The 24,506-nt window shown below is 50.3% G+C and overlaps 6 protein-coding genes across 6 annotated transcripts; 4 read left to right on the top strand and 2 right to left on the bottom strand.

The window, feature by feature from the left end:
- Window positions 1-1,866: 1,866 nt before the first annotated feature.
- Window positions 1,867-4,014, top strand: FTJAE_11189 (tyrosine phosphatase PPS1; the record flags this gene model as incomplete). Its single annotated transcript, XM_037344106.1, has 2 exons — window positions 1,867-3,652; window positions 3,707-4,014. 2 exons carry the CDS (start codon window positions 1,867-1,869, stop codon window positions 4,012-4,014), a joined length of 2,094 nt encoding a protein of 697 aa, XP_037201757.1.
- Window positions 4,015-4,822: 808 nt separating this feature from the next.
- Window positions 4,823-6,369, bottom strand: FTJAE_11188 (autophagy protein; the record flags this gene model as incomplete). Its single annotated transcript, XM_037344105.1, has 4 exons — window positions 4,823-4,871; window positions 4,926-6,037; window positions 6,090-6,244; window positions 6,309-6,369. The coding sequence occupies 4 exons, from the start codon at window positions 6,367-6,369 to the stop codon at window positions 4,823-4,825; spliced, it is 1,377 nt and encodes a 458-aa protein (XP_037201756.1).
- Window positions 6,370-7,586: 1,217 nt separating this feature from the next.
- On the top strand, window positions 7,587-11,040 carry FTJAE_11187 (leucine carboxyl methyltransferase 2; the record flags this gene model as incomplete). The annotated part of the gene is made up of 7 exons (XM_037344104.1): window positions 7,587-7,655; window positions 7,724-7,947; window positions 8,005-8,375; window positions 8,434-9,464; window positions 9,544-10,176; window positions 10,232-10,528; window positions 10,591-11,040. 7 exons carry the CDS (start codon window positions 7,587-7,589, stop codon window positions 11,038-11,040), a joined length of 3,075 nt encoding a protein of 1,024 aa, XP_037201755.1.
- A 3,555-nt stretch (window positions 11,041-14,595) lies between these two features.
- On the top strand, window positions 14,596-17,482 carry FTJAE_11186 (signaling ykoW; the record flags this gene model as incomplete). The annotated part of the gene is made up of 5 exons (XM_037344103.1): window positions 14,596-14,756; window positions 14,821-14,875; window positions 14,940-15,446; window positions 15,510-15,695; window positions 15,746-17,482. The coding sequence occupies 5 exons, from the start codon at window positions 14,596-14,598 to the stop codon at window positions 17,480-17,482; spliced, it is 2,646 nt and encodes an 881-aa protein (XP_037201754.1).
- Window positions 17,483-18,426: 944 nt separating this feature from the next.
- FTJAE_11185 (glycerol-3-phosphate dehydrogenase) lies at window positions 18,427-20,554 on the top strand (the record flags this gene model as incomplete). The annotated part of the gene is made up of 2 exons (XM_037344102.1): window positions 18,427-20,326; window positions 20,415-20,554. The coding sequence occupies 2 exons, from the start codon at window positions 18,427-18,429 to the stop codon at window positions 20,552-20,554; spliced, it is 2,040 nt and encodes a 679-aa protein (XP_037201753.1).
- Window positions 20,555-21,666: 1,112 nt separating this feature from the next.
- Window positions 21,667-23,376, bottom strand: FTJAE_11184 (regulator of G signaling; the record flags this gene model as incomplete). Its single annotated transcript, XM_037344101.1, has 2 exons — window positions 21,667-22,395; window positions 22,546-23,376. The coding sequence occupies 2 exons, from the start codon at window positions 23,374-23,376 to the stop codon at window positions 21,667-21,669; spliced, it is 1,560 nt and encodes a 519-aa protein (XP_037201752.1).
- Between the last annotated feature and the right edge of the window lie 1,130 nt (window positions 23,377-24,506).

Below are 24,506 nucleotides of genomic sequence, written 5' to 3'. Positions count from 1 at the left end.
TGGTGGGGAGAACAAGAGAGTGGAGTTCAGGGAGCTGGCTCTGTCGGCGCGGGGCGCTAATGCACCGCGGGCGGCTTTGTCTTGGGCTTGGGTCTGGCCGGGGGTATCCTCACTGAACTTCGCCTCAATAGGTACTGTAGGTACTGGCCTCACATTGCCACAACATCATACGGTCAACGCTGCTAAGATCTCGTGTTCTTGAGCCCATCTGATATGTATCAGTAAATTCTCCATCTACATACGTACATAGCTACTAATCTACTATGCCTACCTTATTAGATAGGTTGGTACCTAATCCTTGGGCATTACATACGGCGTCTGATAACCTCAATCCTGCATCACTTTCACAGCCAATCAAGTTGAGGGTCTTGGTTGTTCAGCCCGTGCTTCTGGATCTAAGGTGCACTGTGACCAAAGCCTAGCGCGATGTGGGAGGTAGCTCCCCGCTTCTGGATGCAGCTCCCCGCCAATTATAGCGGGAATTCAACGCCAGCTCTCCACTGAATGCCGGTGCTGGTCTTACTTGATTGGTCCGTGCCCCATAAACCACCTGTTGTGGGTGGTCGTTTGGATCCATGGATGGTTTGGGGTTTGGATGTTCTCCCAGTCTCGATTGATTCAACAAACACCAGCCAGCCAGCCAAATTTCCTCGTCGATTACTGCAGACTGAGCTTGTTCTTGGTAAGTACTGTAAGTACTAATATAGATAACTCCCCGGGCATGCACTTGTGTGGTATAGGCTGAGGGAAACACTGTGCAACGCAGTACAGTACCTACGGGCAGCACACCTTCAAAAGGGACTACTACCCTTATCAGTATACCTACCTACATACCTTACCGTACATATGTATGTACTAAGGTAACTTAGCATTCGCCATCCATGCGCTCACTCACCCAACCAACAAAGCCAAAAACCGTACCGAAACCAAATCACCACCACCATTACGAAACCCTCCTCTATCGACTAACTTATCCATCCGATTGCCGGCCGTGGTCGTCCGTCCCCCCTCTTCTCTACTCGACTCTCCTCCTTCATCTTCTTGACCATTCATTGTATTCATGCTATCTTCGACGGCATTGCCTGGTATCTTTCATGGTAGACTATTAACATCCCTCTGTGTGCCTCCATTGTGTTTTTGCTCGCAATCGTCTCAATCCTGTCGCCTGCGGCCGTCGATCGATCATTGCGATAAACAGTGTCGATTCCCAAAGCGTCATCGCCTCGCTTACTGCTTTGTTATCTACTCTCTTCTGTTGCGAGCTTTTTGGCGATTCGTACCTGGACTTCTCGATCAGTACATTGCCATTGCCATTGCCATTGCGTCGCGGCGGCATCGACGATATTGTACGTTCGGGACCAAGTCTTTACTTGACCATTCATATACACAACTTCCTTACCCCAATCCAATTCTCTGGGATCCATTATCCCGCAACCTCCATCCCACCACCCTCATTCCACCCAGCCATCGCTGTGGCTTATTTCCCTGCGCTCTGTCTCATATCCTGAGCCCAGGCATGTGCGACGGTTGCCCGCTGCCCGCACATTTGCAGCAATAACAAATCCGTGTGTGTCTTGTCTATACTTGCATCTGTTTCCAAGAATCCGTTTGATTACTGTCTCCCCCAAAGGTCTTGAGGCTGAGCCGGAGAGGAAATTGCATTTCTAGTCTGAAAACGGCCTCGAAATACTGTCTGACTGTCCCATCGATATACTAGACACCCCATCTGGGCCATATTTTTGTATAACATACTGCTTTTGAACCCGCCCAGTCCCCCATTCGATAACGCCAGTCGGAACTGTTTCTTGCCATTACATCCTAGCTGTCCAACATACATAAGCTACATATCTACCACCCTTCGTTGATATGACTACCGTCGCTCTCGCTCGACCAATTCCGCCTCATCGTCCTTCGTCTACCATAACTCCGCCACTCTCCCTTGAATATAGCTCTAGTTCTACTTCGCCATGCTCAGTTCCCGTCCCCAATAAGCATCTTCCCATATGTCCTACTGGACCTGCTCGGCCAGACGAACCTGATACTCCACCGCCATCACCACCGTCTCAAGACCAGCTGCAACAAACCTCAGCTTTGTATCCGCTTGACGGCTTCAAAAGACTCGAGTCGGGCGAGCTTTCTATTTATGAGCTTGATGCATCCAGCGTTGCCCAGGCCCTTGATGTTGCTTCACGACAACCGCTGCCCGACCCGGCTCTGGTTTTCCCATGGTTTCATGGCCTACACCCGCAGAACCATGTTCAGCAGTCCTTCTTTGCTACTCGACGGCGGCCTCTTCGCCGCACCCCCTCTTGTCTGAGATCTGTCACTCTTGTCAAAGCTGACGGAGATCTAAACTGTACGCGGCTGAAGGGGGCGGTTGCTCCGAATGAGATCGTTCAAGCAAACAAGCCCACAGAGTTTATTGATGCGGATCCTCGGGAAGGGTTTTCCGTGAGGAACTTCCAAATCCAGACCGTAAAAACCGCTGTTTTGTCGGACATAATCGTCTATGGTGGAGATTTGATCAAAACTCGTAAAGTCGCATGGGATATTGCGAGTGCACAGAAGCGGTGGCGCGAAAGAAATGAGGAGCAAGGTGTTTGGATGCCCGAGTATCATACTTTTGTTTGCACAAGCCGATTCTCAGAATTCGAAGAAAATCACCCGGAAATAGTGGCCGTAGACGCCTCGAGCCACTTGACAGGCAATGTCCTCGATTTCTTCAACCAGGAGAGACGAGAGATGTGGGCCATGACAGAAGCGTCCGAGTTTTCCAAAAATGTCTTCATGGGCCCTACGCCTGAGCAAGGAAGCCTTGAGGAGCAGAAATACGACATTCTGATTGAGTGCAGCGATCTTGGTCGGCTGAACCCATTGGCTCTCCAGCTCATTGCCGAAAGCCCTGATGATGACAACAAGCAGCGATTCCTTGATTTCCCATCATCCGGAAGTATTCTCCCACCGACCTGGTCACATTCCGAAGCCGATGGTATCCTTGAGACATGTAAATGGATCTACCATCTTGCCCACGGCTCATATCCCGACCCTGAATCAGCATTGGATAGAGATGATCTGGACGCCGAGGGAGACTCGCCTATGCCCTCAGACCAGCAACCTATATTTGACGTCAAGCCCCGCAAGATCTTACTCCATTGCGCCGATGGCTATACTGAGTCGACTATGTTGAGCATCGCGTACTTTAGCTACAGTACAGGACGGCCTGTTCCTGAAGCATGGCTAAAACTCCATACTGAAAAGAAGCGGAATTTCTTCGCTTATCCTACCGATGTTGCACTTTTAACCTCAATCACACCACGACTACTCCGCGAGTCTCCTGTTTGCAAGGGCCTGAGCCTGGCTGACATCACTCATTTGACCAGGGATGAGCCGAGCTGGTTCGCTGCCCTGGATGGATCATTCCCAAGTCGAGTCTTGGATTACATGTACCTGGGTAATTTGGGCCATGCTAATAATCCTGATCTCCTAAGGGCCCTTGGCATCACTCAGATCCTGAGTGTGGGCGAGACAGCCATGTGGCGAGAGGGGGACCTTGAGGACTGGGGTAAGGAGAATGTTTGCGTGGTCCAGGGCGTTCAAGACAATGGCATTGATCCGTTGACTGAGGAATTCACTCGATGTCTCGAGTTTATTGGTAAGTCTTGTACCACGGCAGAAGGCTATTGAAGAAACTAATTGCGAGAATCAGATCGGGGTCGTCGAAATGGCACTGCAACATTGGTACACTGTCGCGTAGGAGTTTCCCGAAGCGCTACTATCTGTATTGCCGAAGTGATGCGATCGAAACAGATGTCTTTTCCTCACGCGTATTGCTATGTCAGAGCCCGACGCTTGAACGTAATAATTCAACCACATCTTCGATTTGCCTACGAACTGTTGAAGTACGAGGAGGCGCTGCAGCAGGACGGTGATCCAGACGCCGAAGTCAAACGAACCTTGGAGTGGGCAGAGATTGCACGGGAGATTGCACTCATGAACCGACCATATTCTCGATAAAGCTGCATTGTTGGGGCATCCAGTAATTTTCCAGCATGTCTTTTGGTCGAGGTGTTGCCACAGTCACAGGAACTATATGAACCGGCTCCTGGAACTTTGTCGATTCATTTCGTGCGTGTCCGGAGTGCCGTGGCGGAATAGTTAATGCTGGGCATACTGGTCTCTGACAGACTGCGTTTTGGCATGAAAGAATGATCGGGGATTGGGAATGGGATCGGCGCTCGTTAGTCCTGGACAAAGATGGGAAACCCTCAACGGGTTGTTCTTGTTGGCGTTGCTTGGTAGCTGAGTCGCTTTATGATCTGGCTTGTACCTGGGTTTGTGTCTTGGTATTTGTTCGTTTTTGGTCACACGGGAATTTCGGATTTACTGGATACAATGATGAACGAGAATGGATTATGATTGCTTTTGGTTGCTTTGAATGAACGCATATCTGCTCCTTCTTTGCCTTCTACGTACGTACATACGGCGAGATGTATGTAGAGATAATCAATAAGTTTGGCTAAGACATAATGTTGAAGCTGCAATCTCCAGTGCCAAAATATCCTTTACCAAAGTATGCCGCCGCCCTTCTGCCCGTTGCTGGTACCTTTGACGACGCACGTGGACGATGTTCGGAAGTATGACAAACAAAAAAGGGTATTAGAGAAAGGGATGTCTCGCCGCAAAAGAGATTATTAGTGTTAAAAGATTCCAGACCCGATAAACGCCGGTAGCAATGCTTCCGCTCCATTGATCAACCTCGCTCAGAGCACAAGGTTGATCTGATATTGCTGCAGCAGTTTCTGTTGACCTTTGCAGAGCCCCGCTAGTTTCCATAACCTGACGCGTCGCTCTTGTCGTCACCCTCCAGGACACTTTGACCTCGATGATCAGCACATTTGTCTCTTGAGCATTGGAGGAGTACTTACGAGAATTGCCTGACCAGGTAACCTTCTCCGCCGTGTTCCATGTCAATATTGTAAACGTAAAAGCCGCCATCGCTAGTGACAACCATTACTTGAGGACTGCTACTACTCATCGCTACAACGCTTCGCAAGGGACCTCCCGGAGCATCACGTAGAGCCCTTGAAGTCCCCGAAGGAACTGTAGATTTTGGTATCTTGATATAAGCGAAATCGCGTAGAGGTTCCCACATTTCAGTTACGGATTGAGGTAGGTAGGACCCCACGACACCAGCAACTCCTCGGCCCATTATTTGTGAAGAGCGACGAAGCATACTACTGAATGAGCCACTCTGTCTTGTATGTCCTGCGCTGTTGCTGCTGCCTGCGCCATTTCCAGACGAAACGACATCAGAAGATTCGTTCTTGGGCGAGTCGCCTGCACTGGTGCCTGGGGATTCGGGGTCATCGAAGCTCCTTGCTCGAGACCAACGATCCTGCCGCTGCGAGCCCGGGGATTCAATGGGCGCCCCAGCCGGTGTGTTGTTTCCTGGGGGAACCCCAAGTCGGAAGATATGAACCGTATCTGAAGTCGAAGAGACACATAATAGCGTCGAGCTCAGATTAAATGACATGCTGTAGATAGTGGATGGGTAGGTTCCACGTCGAAATTGATATAGCTTTTGGCCCTTTGGTACCGTAAAGACGCGGATGATAGTGCCTGTCTCGCTGGCTGTAGCGAGCAGAGTACCCTCATTATTGAGACAGATGCAGCATAACGGCGAGCGATGCGCCTCGATGACGTTGACAGCTTTCAGGGTAAGAGTATCGAAGACCAACACTTCGCCTGAAGTAGGCGCAACAAAAGCCGAATGAGGAGGTGCGTGAGCAGGGCGCCGGGCGTCAGGATCCTCTCGAGGCTTGGGCAGCGGATAGGCGATGAAACAATTCTCGGAGGAAGGTGAGAGGGCGCATATAGCAGAAGGATTCGGCGAAGTCGGGATCGTATGCAGGAGGCTCATGTTGCTGATATCGTAGAGGTATATTTCATCCTCAAGAACGACCGCCAGGCGCTTTCGGTTCAATCGGACAGCTAGGACAGCCGAGGGGAAGGTAAGTTCGCAAATGACAGATGCTCTCTAGTACATTTGTGAGCAATGCAATCCCTTTTGACAACAAGAGTTCCGGTACCTTAGTATTCTGAATTATGAGATGGCGAGGAGAAAGAATGAGAGCGACGAGGGAGGTAGAGAACAGCATCTCGATAATAGCAATGTTGCCATCGTCGCTACTGAAGATTCGAGAGAAAGGATCGGTATGGTAGATGCGAAAGCCCTTGGAAGTACCTACGAAGAAGAAGAAGCGCAATTAGCTACAGCCACTTGAGGCCAGTGTGGTAGGCGGCCATACCAACAGCAAGACAGCTGTGGTCTTGATTGAAAGTGATGAAATTGAGGGTGGGAGTAGCCATGGCGTGTATCGATATGACACAGAAATCCAGTCGCGACAAATACGATTGCTCTGCAAGGTGTATCGTATGCGATTTCGGCTGGCAAGATAGGACCGAACCTTTGCTTTGCGATATCGATTGTCTAGGCGCGAAGGGGGAAACGATGCGACAGAGGCAGCCGGCAAACAAGTGCAGGTCGGTCGGTACCTTGCAGCTATGGATGTTAATGCAGATTGCTTAACATGACACGAGCACGTGGTTCTCGAGGCTAGGTTGACAACTTTGGTTGGGATCAAGAGGTTGGGATTGACGGTCCGTGGAGCGCGCTGCAACGATCAAATGGATGGCGTCGGTGGGGGGACGCCGTTCAGGTGACCGCAAACGACAATAGGCCAACAGTGATGAGTGCGAGTGTGAACGGGAGCTGTCTTGCGTACGTACCAGTACTCAGATCGAAGCACTCCAGGCCGATATGCAACAGGTAGTCAGAGCTCGCGGTTTGATACGAATCGGTACCAGTAGCAATGGTGTTGATAGAGAGGACAGTAAGACTGGGGGGGAGCTAAGGTACCTACCTAAAGTAAGTACCTCCTAAGGTACCGCCAATACTTCCCCCCAAACCTTAAGGTACCTTAACTTCCACCGTGGATGGACGGGGTAGTTAAGCAGATCGAAACCACAGAATCAGGAACATCAACAGTGATGGAACAAGAGAAGTGCAATAATATATGTTTCTAGGAGCACAAATCAGTAAAAAGGACCAATTGACGCCTGATATATCTAAAAGAACAACAAGACGGCCTTACATGGGGTTGAGATCACGTTGTCAAGCAGTCAGGCAGTCAGGTCTTCCTGATACATTCTTTTTTTGGCGTGTGACGTCGATTTTCCGCCTGTCACACACCAATCGTTATCATGATAGCGGTTCAATCGCTACCTAGGTCAACCTGGCCAGCTACCTACCTTACTATCTTAGGCACTGTACTGACCCAGTGGAGGTAAGGTTAGTACTAATCTATCCCACGCTAGACCTAAAAGAAATTACGATGGGCACAATTCACTAACATTTCTTTCTTTACATTGATTCTATCCCGTGGATTGAATATCTTTACCTCTCTACCCTTGGCATCTACCCATAAGGTACTCGGCAAAAGACTTTTTTGTTGTCAAGTTAACAGATAGGATCTTCTGTATACCTTGGGCGTTTGACTTCGCGTTGCTGGCATCCCCTCATCAAGATGGCTAAAGGAACCCCAGCGTCCACGAAAATGACCAGGACTCAAGCTCTGGACGATCTGATAATGGGAGTAAGTCTTTCACTTATCACCACATATCGAACCATTCATATGCTGAGCTGAAATTTTCACTTCTGCAGACAAATAGCAGTAGCATCGTTTCCAAGCGGAGCGTAGAAAGGCTCTACTACCCAGATGAACTGCACTTTTTCCGCTACTTCGTGAACAAGTTCCAACGAAGAGCCCCTCTCATCAACCGTGGTTACTGGCTAAGGCTTAGAGCTATTGATGTGATCGTCCGCCAATTCGTCACCTCGCCGAAGCCTGGGCGCAAGAAGGTAGTCATCAACTTGGGAGCAGGAAGGTAAGTCACTAACTATCCTACCCACGTCGAGATGTATATGCTCAGACACGTTCACAGCGATGTTCTTCCGTGGCAATCCTACCATCGCTATGGCGACTCTTGCGAGAACACATTGTTCATCGATGTCGACTACCCGGATCTCATGCTCAAGAAGCGGGCTATTGTTCTCGGAACACCTCAGCTACATGAGTTACTGGGTGACAGTCCGACCATCAGCGAAAAAGCCACGGATCAGATACTCCTCCGTAGCGACAAGTATTGCCAGATTGGCTGTGATCTCAGGGAACTCGAGTCTCTTCGAAACTGTTTCGAGTCATTCTTGAACTTGAATGAATGTTCTGTGTTGTTTGTTGCCGAAGTATCCATAACTTATATGGACACATTCTCTGCTGATGCTCTGGTTCGATGGGCTAGCTCTATTGGACAAGGTAAAGAAATCTCCAAGTCGCTATCGGAATGGTACAATTTAAACTGATCGAAAACAAGCCGAGTTCTGTCTTCTGGAACAGATTCTCCCTCACGGGCCTGAACACCCCTTTGCCAGCACAATGCTGAAGCATTTCAATAAACTCAATACGCCCCTAAAATCGGTTGACGAATACCCAACCGTAGAAAGCCAGCGCCGTCGCTTCCAGGAACGGGGTTGGAACAGCGTCGATGTCTGGGACCTTTGGCAGGTCTGGAATAGCGATTTGTTTCTTGACTCAGCCGAAAGAGCTGCCCTTGACGACGTCGAACCTTTTGATGAATGGGAGGAGTTTGTACTGTTCTCAAGACATTATGTCGTGTTGCATGCCACGGCTTATCATAAAGCTGAGAGAGGTATGGGCCAATGTGGTCAAGTTGGTGTTTCCAACAAGTATGTCAAAGCAAATGTGACCTCATTAGGATCGTTAGGCGCTCCCAAACGTCGATTTGGTGCGCCTCTGGTAGCCTACAGTCCAGAGGGAGAAAAGTATCTTATTAACGCTTTGGGGATGGGTATTAAAGCAAGACTCGACTCCTGCGATATCTATTCTCTTCAACAGGACAGTATGGCTCTGGAGATATCACCTGCCGGACCAACTGCAAGACTTTGTCACGCAACCGTCGACATTGGACATCTTGGCACTTTACTTATTGGAGGTCGGGCTTCTCCGTCAAAGGCTCTCAATGACTGTTGGATCTTCAAGAAGGACTCCAACCGTTGGGAAAAGACCTTCGATCTCCCTGCACCGCTGTTCCGGCACTGCGCTGTTCATTTACCAGGCTCATCTCTTGCACTTGTTATTGGTGGCAAGACAGGACCTTCCGATATTTCACCAGATTATTATGTGTTCCACCCTGTCAAAGGGTGGCTCAAATGTTCAGTGACTGGCGCGAAACCCAGCTCTACTTTCGGAACACTTGCCGTTGCTTCACCAAGTCCCGGAAGCAAATATGGCACCTTCCAGGGACTGGTGGCAGGAGGAATAAGTAAATATGGTAAAATCAACGAGCAGGCTTATTTCTGGACTATCAATGTCTCGACCGATGTGGTATGTCGACTGTACACAAAAGACGAGGCTATTTGCCGATTTGAGGAGCATCATGTACAATTTGCTGACAGAAACATAGCCACACATTCACTTTGAAATAGCCAGGGACTCTCATGGCTATGCAAGGTCACTTTCAGTCTTTGGTGCCCAAACAGCAGCTGTGGAGTCCTCGCACTTCGTATGCGGTGGCGTGGGACAGGACCCATCTTCACAAGGCCAATCTATGAGTTGCATTTCGGTCAAAGATGGGCATTTGGAAGTATTCGATGTCGACTTGAGAAGTGATGGCAAGCGATTGCCTTTCATGGTTGGCTCTGCGACTGTTTCTTCTGGCTCTGAGCTTGTTGTTTTGGGTGGAGGGGCGACCTGTTTCTCCATGGGAACATTCTGGGATACCGGCGTCTACAAGATCGATCTCACGAATACTCTCTCGGAAATGCCACATATCCGGCCGGCGACCTGTAGCTCAGTCTCAGTCAACTACCAGGATTCGCCTAAACTTACACATCCAACAACCATCATTGATTGGCATCAGCCGACTCTCAAACCCTCGAACAAGTCGATTGCAAGAATCAAGCTACAATCAAAATTTGACTTTGAACAACTGGTCGAGAACAGAAAGCCAGTCATCATTGAAAGCTTAGACCTGGGTGGCTGCGTGGATAAATGGAGCCCCGAATACATGGTCCAGCGCGTAGGTCAGACGAAAGAGGTTTGTCCCTGAGTTTGCCCCGAGCCTAGCCGCATCTACTAATGTGAGGCACCAGATCGTTGTGCATGAATGTCAAAGTTCAACAGGCAAGATGGACTTCAATTCCAAGAACTTTCGTTATGTTACCGAGCCATTCTCGGCGTTCATGGCCAAGGCCGCTAGAGGTGAAGCGGTGTATTTACGAGCTCTCTCGGAAGCAAAGCCTACTGAGTCCCCAGCCAATCTTCAAGACGACTTCCCAACTCTTGCCGACGACTTTCAATTGCCAGAAGAACTTAGTTTGATCAAGGATCGGATGTTCAGTTCCGTGCTGAGGATATCCGGCCGAGCAAAGATGTGGCTACACTACGATGTGAGTAAACGTGGAGATTAACTGTGAGCTGCCCCGTTTGGCTAATCAACCGAGGGCTTCAGGTCATGGCAAACGTCTATACTCAGATCCAAGGATCAAAGCGGATGGTTCTCCTTCCCCCAACGGATGTTAACAATCTGGCATTTGCGCCGGGTGCCTCAAGCTCAAGCCTTGATGTTTTGGAAGCCCTAGACAAGCAGGAATTGGTGTCGACGACAAATCCGTACGAAGCTATTCTTAACCCAGGTGATCTCCTGTATATCCCAGCGATGTGGCTTCATACTGCTAGCCCAACCACCGATCTCAGCGTTGCGGTCAATGTCTTCTTTCGTGACCTGGACAGCGGCTATTCAACAGGCCGAGATGTGTACGGTAACAGGGATCTGGCAGCGTATGAGAAGGCACGGCAAGACATCAGCCGGATTGTAAAGAGCTTTGACCGTCTGCCATCTGAAATCCGGGATTTCTACCTGAAAAGACTCGCGGATGAGCTGCTTCACAAACAGCACTGATGAAGGGAATTGATGGACGGACCCGAACCATCGGAGGCGCAAGGTGAGAAGACTCTGTGATTAAAGATCACACACGCCCTTGACTCCATGCACTACGTTTCACCACATTAGCGAATCTACGAGGACCCTGCTCGGGCTTTCTTTAAACTCCAGAGAACGCTGCGGGTGAACTCAACGTTTATCGTTAATATGAATTCTGATCCAATGAGACGTATTGTCTTTGGCTAAAGTCGATCGGCCACTGGGGGCCAAGGTTGACTTTGGATGGTTGAATATACCGTGCGCACACACACACACACACACACACACATGCACACCCCTCCAATTCATGGCAAATTAAACTAGTAAAGGATTCTCCTGTTACGAGGTTCGACCACACTAAAAACATCATGATTACGCTTGTGTTTGCATATCACGGATGCATCTCTCGAATGAGAGCGTTTCTACATGCCACAGTGCTGTTTGCCCCTTGCAGAAGCGTCGGCTATTAGCCCCGAGGCCCGCCCAACGCCCAACTTAGCTCGCCAGATGGACAAGCTGAAGCAGATGTAGCTAATTCCCAGATCCACATTCAATGCCCCCTTCGATCGTGCGCTTATCCGATGGATCTTGGAAAGGGTATAAGCGACACTATGACCCATTAACAAGCCTGAAGCCTTCCGGAGCCTGTAAAGAGACACAGGGGCTTTCCGGCTTGATCATCGCATATACATTTGGCGTAAGACGCATCAATCGGGCGATGCCAGTAAGCATATGGGACGAGGAGACATGCGGAGCGTCGAAAGACCTTGGTTGAAGCATGCTAAAAAAAAATTGCTTTGACTTTGTGGATCACATAACCTAGCGCTGCAGCTAAAGTGAGATATTCCCGGGCCCTCATCGTCGCCAGCCAGCCGACATCACGACAAAGCAAAACGCTGGTTACAGCGGGCCGGCCACAATTACGTTAGTCGTTAGGCTTAAAACAATAACCCAGACATTTACTGTACGGTCCAGGATATGGTGTTCCCCCACAGTACATACTCACAAGCGATGGCATGATGGTCAGCTTGCTACACTCGCGCCAGAAATCCTTGAACGTCTGAAGGGCTATCTCGCGATTAGAGTTTACAAAAAGGGAGAGCAAGACAAGAGGGAGGTGGAGGGTTTCCCTTCCGGATACTTTAATGTGATCCACTAGATGAATGGATGAGCGTTGGTGGCATTGCATTCCTGCCTAAGATCTGGGCTGGCAGGCCGGGCTCTCAGACACCATCTCAAGTACGTACCGAGCGAGTACCGAGGATTCTCACAGCTACCTTACCTACCTCATGGCAACACATGTCCCCTCCCTCTCGTCCGTGCTTAGAGTGAGACCGAGGCTTATTGTTGAAGCGGGCTGTGACGACGCGGCGGGAGAACCGAAACCAAAAAGCTTAACGTACGCAGAATACAAAGATGGGGGAAAGTCGAGCATCGCGCCAGCAGCACTGAGCTTTGAGACATGGCCGCCATCGAGTGGTCACCAAAGAAACCTCAATTGCACCAATTGATTCGGCACCAAACTTTGCTTGCTGTGAACACTGTCGGCAAAGCCAAAAACACATGCAACTTTCAAAGATAGACAGACAATGCCAATGCACACCCATCTCTCTAGATGGTTAAGGCCCGCCGACTCTTCCGCCCCTCTCCGAAAGGTGTTCCAAGAACGACCTTACGCAAGACAGACGCCATCAAATTAATTGCTATGTTGTGCTGTGTTGTATGTATTGCAACTGCTATCAGCTGAGCTTGTTCTCAATTTCGGTAACATGGCAACAACACTAACACAGACACAGACACAGACACAGACAGTGACACAAACATGAAATGCTGTTGGCTTATCAATTCCGCAAGCCACTGGCTTGCAGATCAAGACTCGAATGGATTCTGCAACCCGGGATCCGTAGCGAACGAGACTAATGATGAGAGGGAGAACAAAAACAACAAACTGCAGGTGAGATCTGACCAGGTACCTACCTAGTCTAGGAATCCTAGCTTGCGATATCCGTACCCAGATATCAGGATCTTGGATCGACGTTGTGTCGCTAATAAAGTTCATTAACAACAAACGAGCGAGCTCAGACCACGCACACACACAGACCCATACTGTACTGTACAGGGTACATACATTTATCCCCTGCCGCTTCAGATTCCCATCTCATGATCTCATTACTATATTTGCAATTTCCCGGCAACATGGTAAAGCCGGATCCTCTTAGTTGCTTGTCTTCAGCGCAGGTTCCCGTGCGTCCGGCTCAGAGGGAAACATTTGTGCCTCGTTCGGTCAGCATCCATCTCATTGTTAGGGTGGACAATGCTAAAGGAATGGAAGCAGAGATGCAAGATAAGCGACAGATCTGTTTGCTCAATCGCCCTTGGCTTGGTCTGGATGACCTGTTATTTTTTCTTCTTTTACCTGTGTCCTTGCCCTTACCCTTGCCATCTGTTGATGCTCATCAATGCAGCCGATGCTAGCTGAAAGTGAACAAGCAACGGCATGAGTTCTCTTTTTGCCAAGCCTCCAACTTCAAGTCCCGAATACTCCAGCCTCGACGAATCGCAAGGCGTGAAACTCGAGGGTTGAGGTGATATGAGACACCTGGCTCCGGTATGCCGTGCTGTGTTCCCCGCTCTCCCTGCAGGTCTGATCCAAATCATCTTGGGGCCTTAGCACACCCCCTGCACTCAGCTGTCCATCCCCTTGCTTACTTTTCCCTGACAGGAAGGCAGACAGGGGAGAGAGAGCATGATCGGCTTTCCAGCACTGGTCCCAAGAACCTGGTAAAATGATTTGAATGTCTGTTGGTAGCAAATGTCGATGTCTTTTGCAGATCCAGAATCGCCATGGATGTTGGCTATAGTATAGTACAGAGCCTACTTGGTACATTGCTTAGTCCTGTAGAACCGAGAAGACGACTTTCAGACCAACTTTATGCTATCGCCTCTTGTCCAACCCTTCGTCATCCCCGAGGACGCAACTCCATCACGCTAGCAGGTTGGTGAGATATGTTGACAGCCTCCGGCACTAATCTCTAGAACTTAATGCCCGTTGTACGAAATTCGGGAACCAGGGCTTGTCTTAGCGCCGTCATCTTAATGAAGCAGGGAAGCTATCAAGCCACAGCTGGGCGGCCACCATGCTCCATTGGTCCAAGACTCGGGGCCCTCAAGAGAGATCGCACTTACTAGCTAGCACCTCTGGCTCTTGCTGAGCGCCAAGCATCTCATTGTCCACGTCTTGTCGCTTTGTGGCAACCAGAATGCAGGCTTCTCCCTTGTGCTGGATCCAGAAACCCCAGCTGCTGAGTGGACGGCCAGCTCCCATCAAGTCCTTAATGCCTATCCGTAGTGGCTAGGCCAATATGGCAAACTCCACCAGAAACAGCCCCCAGGTCCTCGTCCACGCTACCTGACATGCGGGTGTCAGTTAAGAACATATGTTGTCCCAGATGGCTTTCCTGTCTTGTCGGAATCTTTGTTTTCCTCAAATACGGCGGCAGCAACTTGTCGTTGCTCTTCCACGTACCTGCCACCATGTCTACAGAAGAGTTGCTGCAACGGTATCAAGGTCATATCGTGCCTCAGAGTTACAATGCTGGCTTCGTTGCCCTGAGTTATGTCGTCAGCCTGGTCGGCGCTGGTTCAACCCTCGAGCTCATCAATCGAAGAACAGGTTTAAGGGGTCTGTTCAATCAGTATGTCTCTACCTTGATACCCAAATCCCCAGATTTCTCCACACAAGGGTCCTGACCAAAACAGCCTCCTGCTCATGAGCTCAGCGGTTACCATGGGTGGAGTATCTATTTGGTGTATGGTAAGTCAGATTGCGTCTTATTTCAAAATGCCTGGTTAGACTTATCGTCTCTTTGTTTCTGTAGCACTTCATCGGAAACAGAGCCATTGATCTTGCCGATGGCCAGCCTGAATTGCAGGTTGCCTATTCCAGCGGCTTCACTGCTATATCTTTCTTCGTCCCCATAATAGTTCTTCTCGCTGCCTTCATGGCCGTTGGCACCAACAACGTCGTTTCTTGGTGGAGGCTTGTCGCAGGTGGTGTACTCTGCGGGACTGCGGTCTGCGGGATGCACTACCTTGGCAATGCTTCTATCAACAACTATACGTGCGTGTACCAGCCGTCATACGTCATCGGATCGGCTATCATCGCCATTGTTGCAAGTAATGTGGCATTGGCCATGTTTTTCGTGTTTCGGTCGATGTGGGCGAATGCCTGGTGGAAGCGAGTCATCTCAGCCGTTGTCCTCGCCGGTGCCGTGTCTGGGATGCACTGGTGCGCTTCTGTGGGCACCCGTTATCGACTGAAGGGCATCAAGCCCAACGGCAACGAGCCATCGAGGACAGGGACCGTCGTTGTTGTCATTTGTTTGGTAAGTACACGGATGCCCCGGTCTCTTGTAAGACCAAGAGCAAGGAGTGCTAACACAGAAAAGTCATTAGGAGCCTGCTTCATCATTGCCACTTCGGCTATTCTTCGAGCTAGGAACATGAGAAGGTCCGCCCTTCGTGCCCAGCAGATCACCCTGGCAGCAGCGGTCTTCGATAAAGCAGGAAGGATTCTCGTTGACCCTGATGGATACATCCCAAGTACCGTGGTGACTGATTCTTTCCTGGAAAAGGTAAGACTGGACTCCGCCCAGGTTGTAGCAAATGATGCTGAACATAGCAGGATGCCAAGGAGGGTTTTAATACCGGCCACCCGCTGTTCCATTGGATGTACCAAGCATCAAGAAACTGGAACATGATATGGAGCCTTGTTGGGGGAATGAGACAACATGTGTCACAACTTCCACATTCCCACACTCATAAAGATGGGCGACGAGGCATCCAGCTTGTGAGCGAACACGGCGAGACTATCGACAGCTATGACATGATATTTAGAGAGCTTTTTTGTCTCGCCGCAGCTGCTCTTGCTGATAGACTTCGGGAGGACTTGGCATCCATCGGAGTCTTGTGGGATCAAATTCTGCCGACAGGTGCCAACGGTAGACGGCCTCGGCCCCAACTGCGCAAGCAGTCAAATGCTGGGACAGGCTTGGAAGGCAGTGACGCTAACGAGGAGGTTCAGAACAGCCTGGACATTACGGAGAAGGGCCTGCATATGGAGAACCACGACTATGGGCGCGGATCTCTGATGTTCCTTGTCCGCCGTTCCGAGTCGGTTCGCGATACTGAGCGGCTAATATCCACTGGATATCGGTTTGCCGAGTTGCATCAAGTCAGCGACCTCATCAAATCGAGTATGCAGATCAAAACCCATGACTTTGAGACAAAACTGAGGGAGATGGCTACATATACAAGTGAACACAATCACATTCGCCAAGGAACCCACCTGGGCTTCTTTGCTGTCCGAGCTCGTGTCAGTTCTGGCTTCGAAGTCTTGGTGAGGAAAGGCGCACGCCATTTGCTCCCATCGATGCCCTTCCCTTTTGAGAATCTTGAAGACTGGCAAATGCACTACCTCAGGAGGTTCGAGAACGTGCCAGTATCCAAGATCGTGGAGAAGTGCAAGGAAGACTCTCAACGGAGTGATCGAGAAGCTGAGTTCGCTGGGCAGATTGCAGACACCATCAAAGCGTTGCGCGAATCGACACAGGAGCCCTTGCTCGAGGATGCACTTCTCACATCCACAGCATTCCGCATACCTTGTCGTGGGGATGAGAAGCGATTGGAGGCAACCATGATAGCTGTGAGACTGGTGATTCCCATTCATTCCGTACTATCAAGCCCCAACTGCGAGTTTGTTCCCCTCAGCTTTTTCAGAATGCGTCAGGTATCAACCCAGTCCTATCAGGAGTTTACTCGAGGGCTGCACCAGGAGTTTGGGCACATCGCGAAGACGGCGAAGCGTCAAGAGGGCTCCCAAGACAAGATCGGCCCCTCCTTGTCCAGTCGGTGGCCGTTCGGGCGATCAGAGACGACTCGAAGTTTACGAACTAGAGCAAAGTCGCTCTCAAGAATATCTGGGCACGTTGTATCATCAAATGACTCGGCGAGGTCCAGCTCGACCATCAACCTTTGCTCGCCAGGGACTAACGCACGAAGGCAGTCAATCGACTCAGGGGAAGGATCGAGCACATACGTCCCGCGACAGGAGCCACTACAAGCAACTCCATCATATGGCGGCATCATGGTGTTTCAAGAGATTACTGTAGATGTACAAGAAGGAGGTGAGACGGCTGCAAGGAAGCCAAGTCATGGTTCTGAGGCCGACACAATAACGATTGAGAGGACAATATCCAAACCGCCAGCTGCAGCAGGTATCGAGCTGCAGTCGATGGGGCATTTCGGCGCCAACGATATTGGCACCCAGTTATCCAACGATATCGAGGCTGGTAAAGGGGGGCACAGCTATGTTACGTGTTTTGTTGATATCCTGTTTGCGAAGACGGTTGAGAGTCGCTAGGGAAGGGAGAGACTGGACTGGGTCGACGGGTGGATGTTGTTTACAATGTACGCGTGCATTTCCACTGCATTGCGTGTTTCCTTTGCTTGTTTTCAATGGAGTGCTGGGCAGCGAGGTTTGGTATGAGGAGTGGGTGGCGTTTGGTTTCTTCGATCAATGGATGGTCTGGCAGACAGGCAGGTAGACACAGAAGATATTGCTACAGATGGAGCAAAAGAATCTCACTCCACAATTGAGACTTCAAGATTGAGATGAGAAGACGAAGAGATGTCAGTTGCCTACTAAAGTACTAAGGTACCTACAGTTAATTGATTGTTGGTGGAGAAGCTTACCTATTGCCATACTAACGTAAGTACTAACTTGGGTAGGTACTACCCAAGGTAAGGTACCTTACCTACCTATCAACCTTAGGTTGGTGCGGTTCATCGCGCTTACCCCAAAACCAACTCCAAACCCCAAAACCAACTCCAAACCCCAGGGCAGACTCAAGGAGAAGGAGAGAACCCGAACCTAAGAGGGAGGTCTTGTCTCGATTTATTACATGTGCCAACACGTTTCGTCATATGAAGGTGAGGACCTCCCCCTCTCTCCCCCCCTCTCCCTCTCCCTCTACTCTCTCTACCGATATCTTCTTCTTCTTTCATTCTTCCACTTCTTTGTTCCCTTTCTTCCTCAACTAAGGTACTTACTTAGGTATCTCTCTATAGTAGGTAGGTAGTTGCGGGTGTATTCGATCTGCGATATCGCTCCATTGCAGTACGACCGAGACATCATCCCCATCAATGTCGCATAAACAATCCAATACCTAGTTAAATGTTCAATCTTACAGACACACAACTTCGCATACAGTTTCGGTCCAGATACCACACAGCTTCTTCATCGCCGTATCGCGCCAAATCTCTGAATAGACTACCGCTGAAGCTTGTACTGTACTATTGCCACAAATGCCGGCCTTTGCAGGCGTGCCAAGAGGACTCATTCGTCGGTTCTGGCTACCAGGCGTTGCCACTACATCTGCAGCTGTTCTCATCTATAGCTACCGTCCCCGTGATTTCACTGGCCATACATCACCCGCAGTTCCGCCTCCAACCTTTGGTGCCGATGGCACTTTCAAGCTTCCTCGGTTTCCTCGCGTCAGAACACGCGAAGAGCAGCTAGACCAACTCCGAGGGAGCTCACACCCTCAAGTCCAGCAATATGACATACTTGTCATTGGTGGTGGTGCCACTGGTGCAGGTGTCGCCCTCGACGCTGCTACTCGTGGCCTCAAAGTAGCTATCGTCGAACGTGACGATTTCAGCAGCGGCACGAGCAGCAAGAGTACCAAGCTGGTTCATGGAGGTGTCCGCTATCTCGAGAAAGCCGTCTGGAACCTGGATTATAACCAGTACTTGCTCGTCAAGGAGGCTCTGAAAGAGCGCAAGTACTTCCTACAGACGGCTCCCCATCTGAGTTCCTGGCTCCCCATTATGCTGCCCCTCGATAAGTGGTGGAAAGCTCCCTATTACTGGGCCGGCACTAAGTTCTATGACTTTCTTGCTGGCAGTGAAGGCATTGAGGGGTCTTACTTTCTGACTCGAAGTAAGGCACTTGAGGCCTTCCCTATGCTTAAGCCCACGGATCTTGTCGGTGCTCTCGTGTACTACGACGGTGCACATAACGATTCGCGCATGAATGTTTCTATTGCAATGACCGCTGCCCTCTATGGTGCAACTGTTGTCAATCATGCTGAGGTCACAAGACTTATAAAGAATAGTGACGGAAGCCTTTGCGGCGCAATAGTCAAGGATCTTGTTTCCGTAAAGGATGGTCAACCAGCCAAGCCCATAACTGTTCACGCAAAGAGTGTCATCAACTGTACGGGGCCTTTTACTGACTCTGTTCGAAAAATGGACGATCCAGGCTGCAAGGAAATTGTGGCCCCAGCATCCGGAGTTCACGTCGTTCTCCCTGGATATTTCAGTCCAGGAAAAATGGGATTGATCGATCCGTCAACGTCTGACGGCCGGGTCATCTTCTTCCTCCCATGGCAAGGCAACACTATCGCAGGCACCACCGATTCCCCTTCGACTATCACACAAAATCCTCTACCCGACGAGAAGTCTATCCAGTGGATCCTGAGCGAAGTCAGCCACTATCTGTCCCCAGAGATAAATGTTCGCAGAGGTGATGTCCTCGCAGCCTGGTCCGGTATTCGCCCGCTCGTCAAAGATCCCAAAACCAAGAACACTGAGTCCCTTGTTCGAAACCATCTGATTGATATCTCCGCTTCTGGATTGTTGACTTGTGCAGGCGGGAAATGGACAACCTATAGGCAAATGGCAGAGGAGTGCGTAGACTTTGCCATTCAAGAATTTCGTCTCGAGCCCCGGCCTGTTACAGATGCACCTCGCGTCAGCGGCACCGATCTAATTGACGATGGGGCAATATTGGATGGCAAATGTCAGACGCACAAGGTTCGTTTAGTTGGTGCTCACGGCTTTAGCCCAACACTATTCATCCCTATTATCCAGCACTTTGGGGTTGAGACTGAGGTCGCCAAACACTTGACCGAGTCCTATGGTGATCGTGCCTGGACTGTTGCCTCACTTTGCAAGCTGACTGACAAGCGCTTTCCCGCCCGCGGTGAACGCATCTCTCAGCTCTATCCATTTGTTGATGGCGAGATTCGATATGCTATTCGACACGAGTACGCCCAGACGGCCGTTGATGTTCTCGCTCGACGCACGCGACTGGCCTTTCTCAATGCGCAGGCCGCCCTCGAAGCCCTCCCTAAGGTAATAGACATCATGGCTGAAGAGCTCAAGTGGAGCCGTCAACGAAAGGATCTTGAATGGAAAGAATGTGCGTACCTATGACTAACGTCCCATCCCATCTGCATCTGTATCTGTATCTGCCATGACTAGGTTACCGCGCTCACACAAACCTTTAGCTGTTGCCTACTTAGAGTCTATGGGTTTGCCGAAGCCCATGCTTACTGTGACACGTAAGCAAGTTGAGCAAGGAAAGCTTGATTTTGCCAGCTCGCTGGAATGGCAGATGTATTCACGTCACGATAAGCCGACCGACTAATGTTGGATCACTATCCAAAGAATTGTGTGGCATGGTCCTGGGGGGCAGCTTAGTGGATAGCAGAACTTTGCAAGAGCGACTGCGGATGCGCGCAAGAGTGAGAACAAGTTGAATGCCACCCTTCGAGCTTTTCATACACGACTGTCGATCGTGGAAGCTTGTTTCTGCCAGCTTCCACTGGCAATAGCCTCCACGATGGAGTATCATAAAAGGTATGTCCTGCGATAAAGCGAGTACCCTAGCTATCCATCAGTTCCCTTTTTATTAGTTAAGTTGTCGACGCACCAATATATACAAAGACTATTGATTCAGTCAGGTTTGTGTGCTTGACCTGTGCAAGTTGGAATGTTGGAACACCTCATCTTCCAAAGTCAAAGATTGTCTTTTTGCGTCTGGCTTGATATTCGGCCTGACATTCCAGACTAATACATTCCGAAACTTTACCACTGTCCCTGGCTTGCTCAATTGGACTTTCTGTGGTGTTACATTCTTGCTACTGATGGCGTTGGGCCATTCCTTGGGGTCATCCTGAAGTCTGTTTCTTCACATGTTTATTAGCCACACAAGAGTAAAGACAGCGGGGTTTTGTTAATGTAATATGTTTTAAGACATTAAGTCTACGTTCCCTCCTGTTGAGGAAGGATGGGGGTATCATGGCTAACTAGACACAAGAGTCCTTCTCTTTATTTTCTTTGTACCCATTCGTATTAATCCAAAATCGTAACCGAAACCGAAAGGCCGTAATCGTCATCGTCAGACCGGGCCGTTCATGGCTTTTTTTTCCTTTGCCACCCGTCCAGTCGTTCGTTTCTCGCCTCGTGAAAATGCAGTCTCAAGACCCACACCCTTTGAATGAGTGGCCCAGTGCGTACACTCAAAGCCAAATGATCTTGCAAATGAATAAAAATGACCTTCCAAACCCCAACCCGCGCGATGCAATTCAAACCATATAACAAATAATGAACCCACTAACGCCTTGCCTGCCGTAAGCGGCCACCGTTGTCATGATGGCCGGTGACAATCTCATGTATGCAAAATGCCAAACTGGACGTCGTAACAATGAATATCAAAACAATAAAACTGGCCTATAAGCAGGTTTAAGCCCCAGCGCCTCAGGCTGCTGTCTCCATCTTGCCCACGGATGACGAAGAGCCAACGCGGAAGACTCGCTGCAACAAGCTGTGCTTGCTACCATTGGCTCGCCTGTAGCTGAGAGCAAAGGCGTCAAGACCTTCGGTGGAGCTTATCGAGTCTCGGCTTGGTGAAGCTTCACGCCTCTCGAGTTCAGCATCCCATCCATACATGTCCTCTATTGGAGAAGCGTATCTGAATGCTTCCGTTTCTGAACTTGTCGATGGGCACCTCATGTCCTCATTGCTGGTAGTGGGCGTGGGCAGGTAATTTGACACATCAGTCATTGGCATCGAGGTGTTATCGATGTTGTTGTTTCCTGCATAGTCGGAAGATACTGGTGGAGGAAGCAGATCAGGACGATATGAAGATGTGGCGGAGGACTGGTGGGACTGAGGAGTGTACTTATTCCCCACCGACTGCATATTGGTTACAAGCGCTGGGGGCTTGTTCTGTCGTCTTCTCATGCGTATGTTCCTTTGCACGAGAGACGCCTTCGCACCGCTTCGAGCGGTGTCGGATTTCGCGGCCGTGCCATCACCAAAACCACCATCTTGTTGGAGGCCGGGGTTGTGGTACCAACCATCATCCGCTGCATTCGAGTTGCTATGCAGTGGGTGACCATGGTACGAGCCTTCAGCCTCAAGAGCTTCTTGAGAAATCTCATGAGTCCAATGGGCTTCGTTGGATGATTCAGGCAATGACGCGACCTGTGACCCTCATAAGGAGTCGTGATGCATATGATATCCCTCAGGTGGAGGAGGATGAGACGAAGTAGGGGCGGAGCGTGTTCGTGAGCTCTTGCGATTGAAACCCAATTTGGCGCCCATCTTCTTCCAACCCTTGTTGTGAGCAGCCACAGCACGTTGAAGACCTCCTGGAGAAGTTGTAAAAGCCCATTCAGAAGTAGGCGGTGTGGTGGGGGGAGTCATGGGCTCCATACCAGGATTCGAGTTACAGTCGCTGTCGTCAGTCAGGGACTCAGGGTCAGTATGATGCATGGAGTTCATTGAGCGGACGGGTGCGCCCATTCGAGTGTTGCTGTTTGAGGAACGGCGAGATCCACGCCCATGCTCGTCGACGGGTCCATCAAGCTGCATGGGGGCGACAGATTGGAGAAAAGGTAAAAGTAGCGAATCGTTCATGAGTTCATAGAGGATCCGACCGGCCTCATCCAATTGTGCTGGGTGAGGGGGAGTTGGGCCGCAAGGAAGGCCGAGCAGCTGATCGCGGATACGGGCCGGGAGATTGACCTCTCGAGGTGCACAAGGGATGATGTAAACCTGCATAAGCTTTTCCCACAAAATACAGACACGGTCGTTGGTCTCTTGTGTGCAGTTCGGGTTGTTGGTAATCATCTCATTGTAAAAGGCGGCGTACCGTTGCGAGTCGAGCGTGAATTCGAGACTCTCCATGCAGTGGTTTTGCGAGAGGTAAGCCATGAAGGCGCTGAGGGTCCATGGTGGCGACGCAACATCGAGAAGGATTTCGGTCAAAGATGGCGGCCGAGAACCTATTGTGCCGTTTGGTGTGGATGCTCCAGACATAAAGGCCTCGCTGACAGGCCTTGACACAGGCGAATCGACGTCGAAGATGTCCTCGAAGGCCGAAGAAGGTTGAGGGGATGGCGGAGGTATGTTGCATCCGTGGCATTCGAGAGATTGCCTCCGCGAGCGTGATACGCCCATCATTCTAGGGTCAGGAACGCTTCTGCGCGTCCCAGGCCGAGTAGTAGAGTAGTCAAAAGATGAAACAGGGAAACGGACCAGATCTTGGAGCGTTTCCAAGGGAGGGGACCAGGTCAAGTAATAAGAGCGACACCAAGTGGGGACTGTATATCTGACGCAGTAAGACTGGCCCAGATGCTCATATGGTACAGAAGGAAGAGGCGTCGGGTCTAGAAGTAGGCTACCGCAGGAACGATAAGGCCATAAAGGACAAACTATCCTGTGAACTTGTCGATGATAATCACCGAGTGGACAGGCAGGGAACGGCCGCAGTGGTGACGAGAGATATGCGGAGGAAGGTGGCTTGTTATGGCGCCAATCTGTACCACAAGATTTGCAGTTGAGATTTGTGGCTGTGAGCTTATTCCAGCAGAGAGAACCTAGAAGAGGTTGCACGATGAAGAAGACCAGGAGGCGAGAGATAGGATTTAGAAATTGCCAAGATCGATGGTCCAGGATCGCAGACACGGAAGCAAAGTCGGAAATGGCCCGACGAACAAGATAGGTAGTGTAATTGGTGATCCGACGTGATCACAAACAAGTCCGCCTGGAGGCTGTAGATGTGACGTTTCGAGGGCAATCAATCCCAAAGCGGAGATGGCGCAAGGCAGGGTCGAGGCCGTCGAGGTTGCTGGGTGGTCCCTAAAGGATTGGAATGTGAGGGTAGTTGGAGCGGCGAGCCGGCGAATGTCGTCGTAGACGGATTGCGGATGGTGACCTGTGCCAGAAGGGCTTGGCGAAGGCCGGGCAGAGAAGAACAGAAGTAGGAGGCGGACGAAGGCGACGAGAGTTCGACGGTGCGCAGCCGGCCGTGAGTCTATCGGGAAGACAGGTGGACGTCTAGGGCGAAAGAGTGATTGGGTTTGGGCGAGAGGCAGTTTCGAATACAACAGTAGGAATGCGGACCTGGGGGATCCAAAGTGTAATAAAGGTCGAGACCCAGTATTACTGTAGAGTAGGCTGTGGGCTATGGAGGTGAAAGGACGAGTGAGGGACCGTGGGTGCGGCGGGCGTATGAGCGGCGTTGGAGGAGCGCTAAAGTTCAGTCGAGGCGGCAGATCTGCTGGTTGGTTGGCTGGCTGGCTGGCTGGCTG

The sequence above is a fragment of the Fusarium tjaetaba genome (genome assembly GCF_013396195.1).
Source record: "Fusarium tjaetaba strain NRRL 66243 chromosome Unknown NRRL66243_c0000273, whole genome shotgun sequence".
NCBI classification, from domain to species: Eukaryota; Fungi; Ascomycota; class Sordariomycetes; order Hypocreales; family Nectriaceae; genus Fusarium; species Fusarium tjaetaba.
Note: the sequence above shows the minus strand (reverse complement) of the source record. Positions and strands in the feature narration are given on the sequence as shown.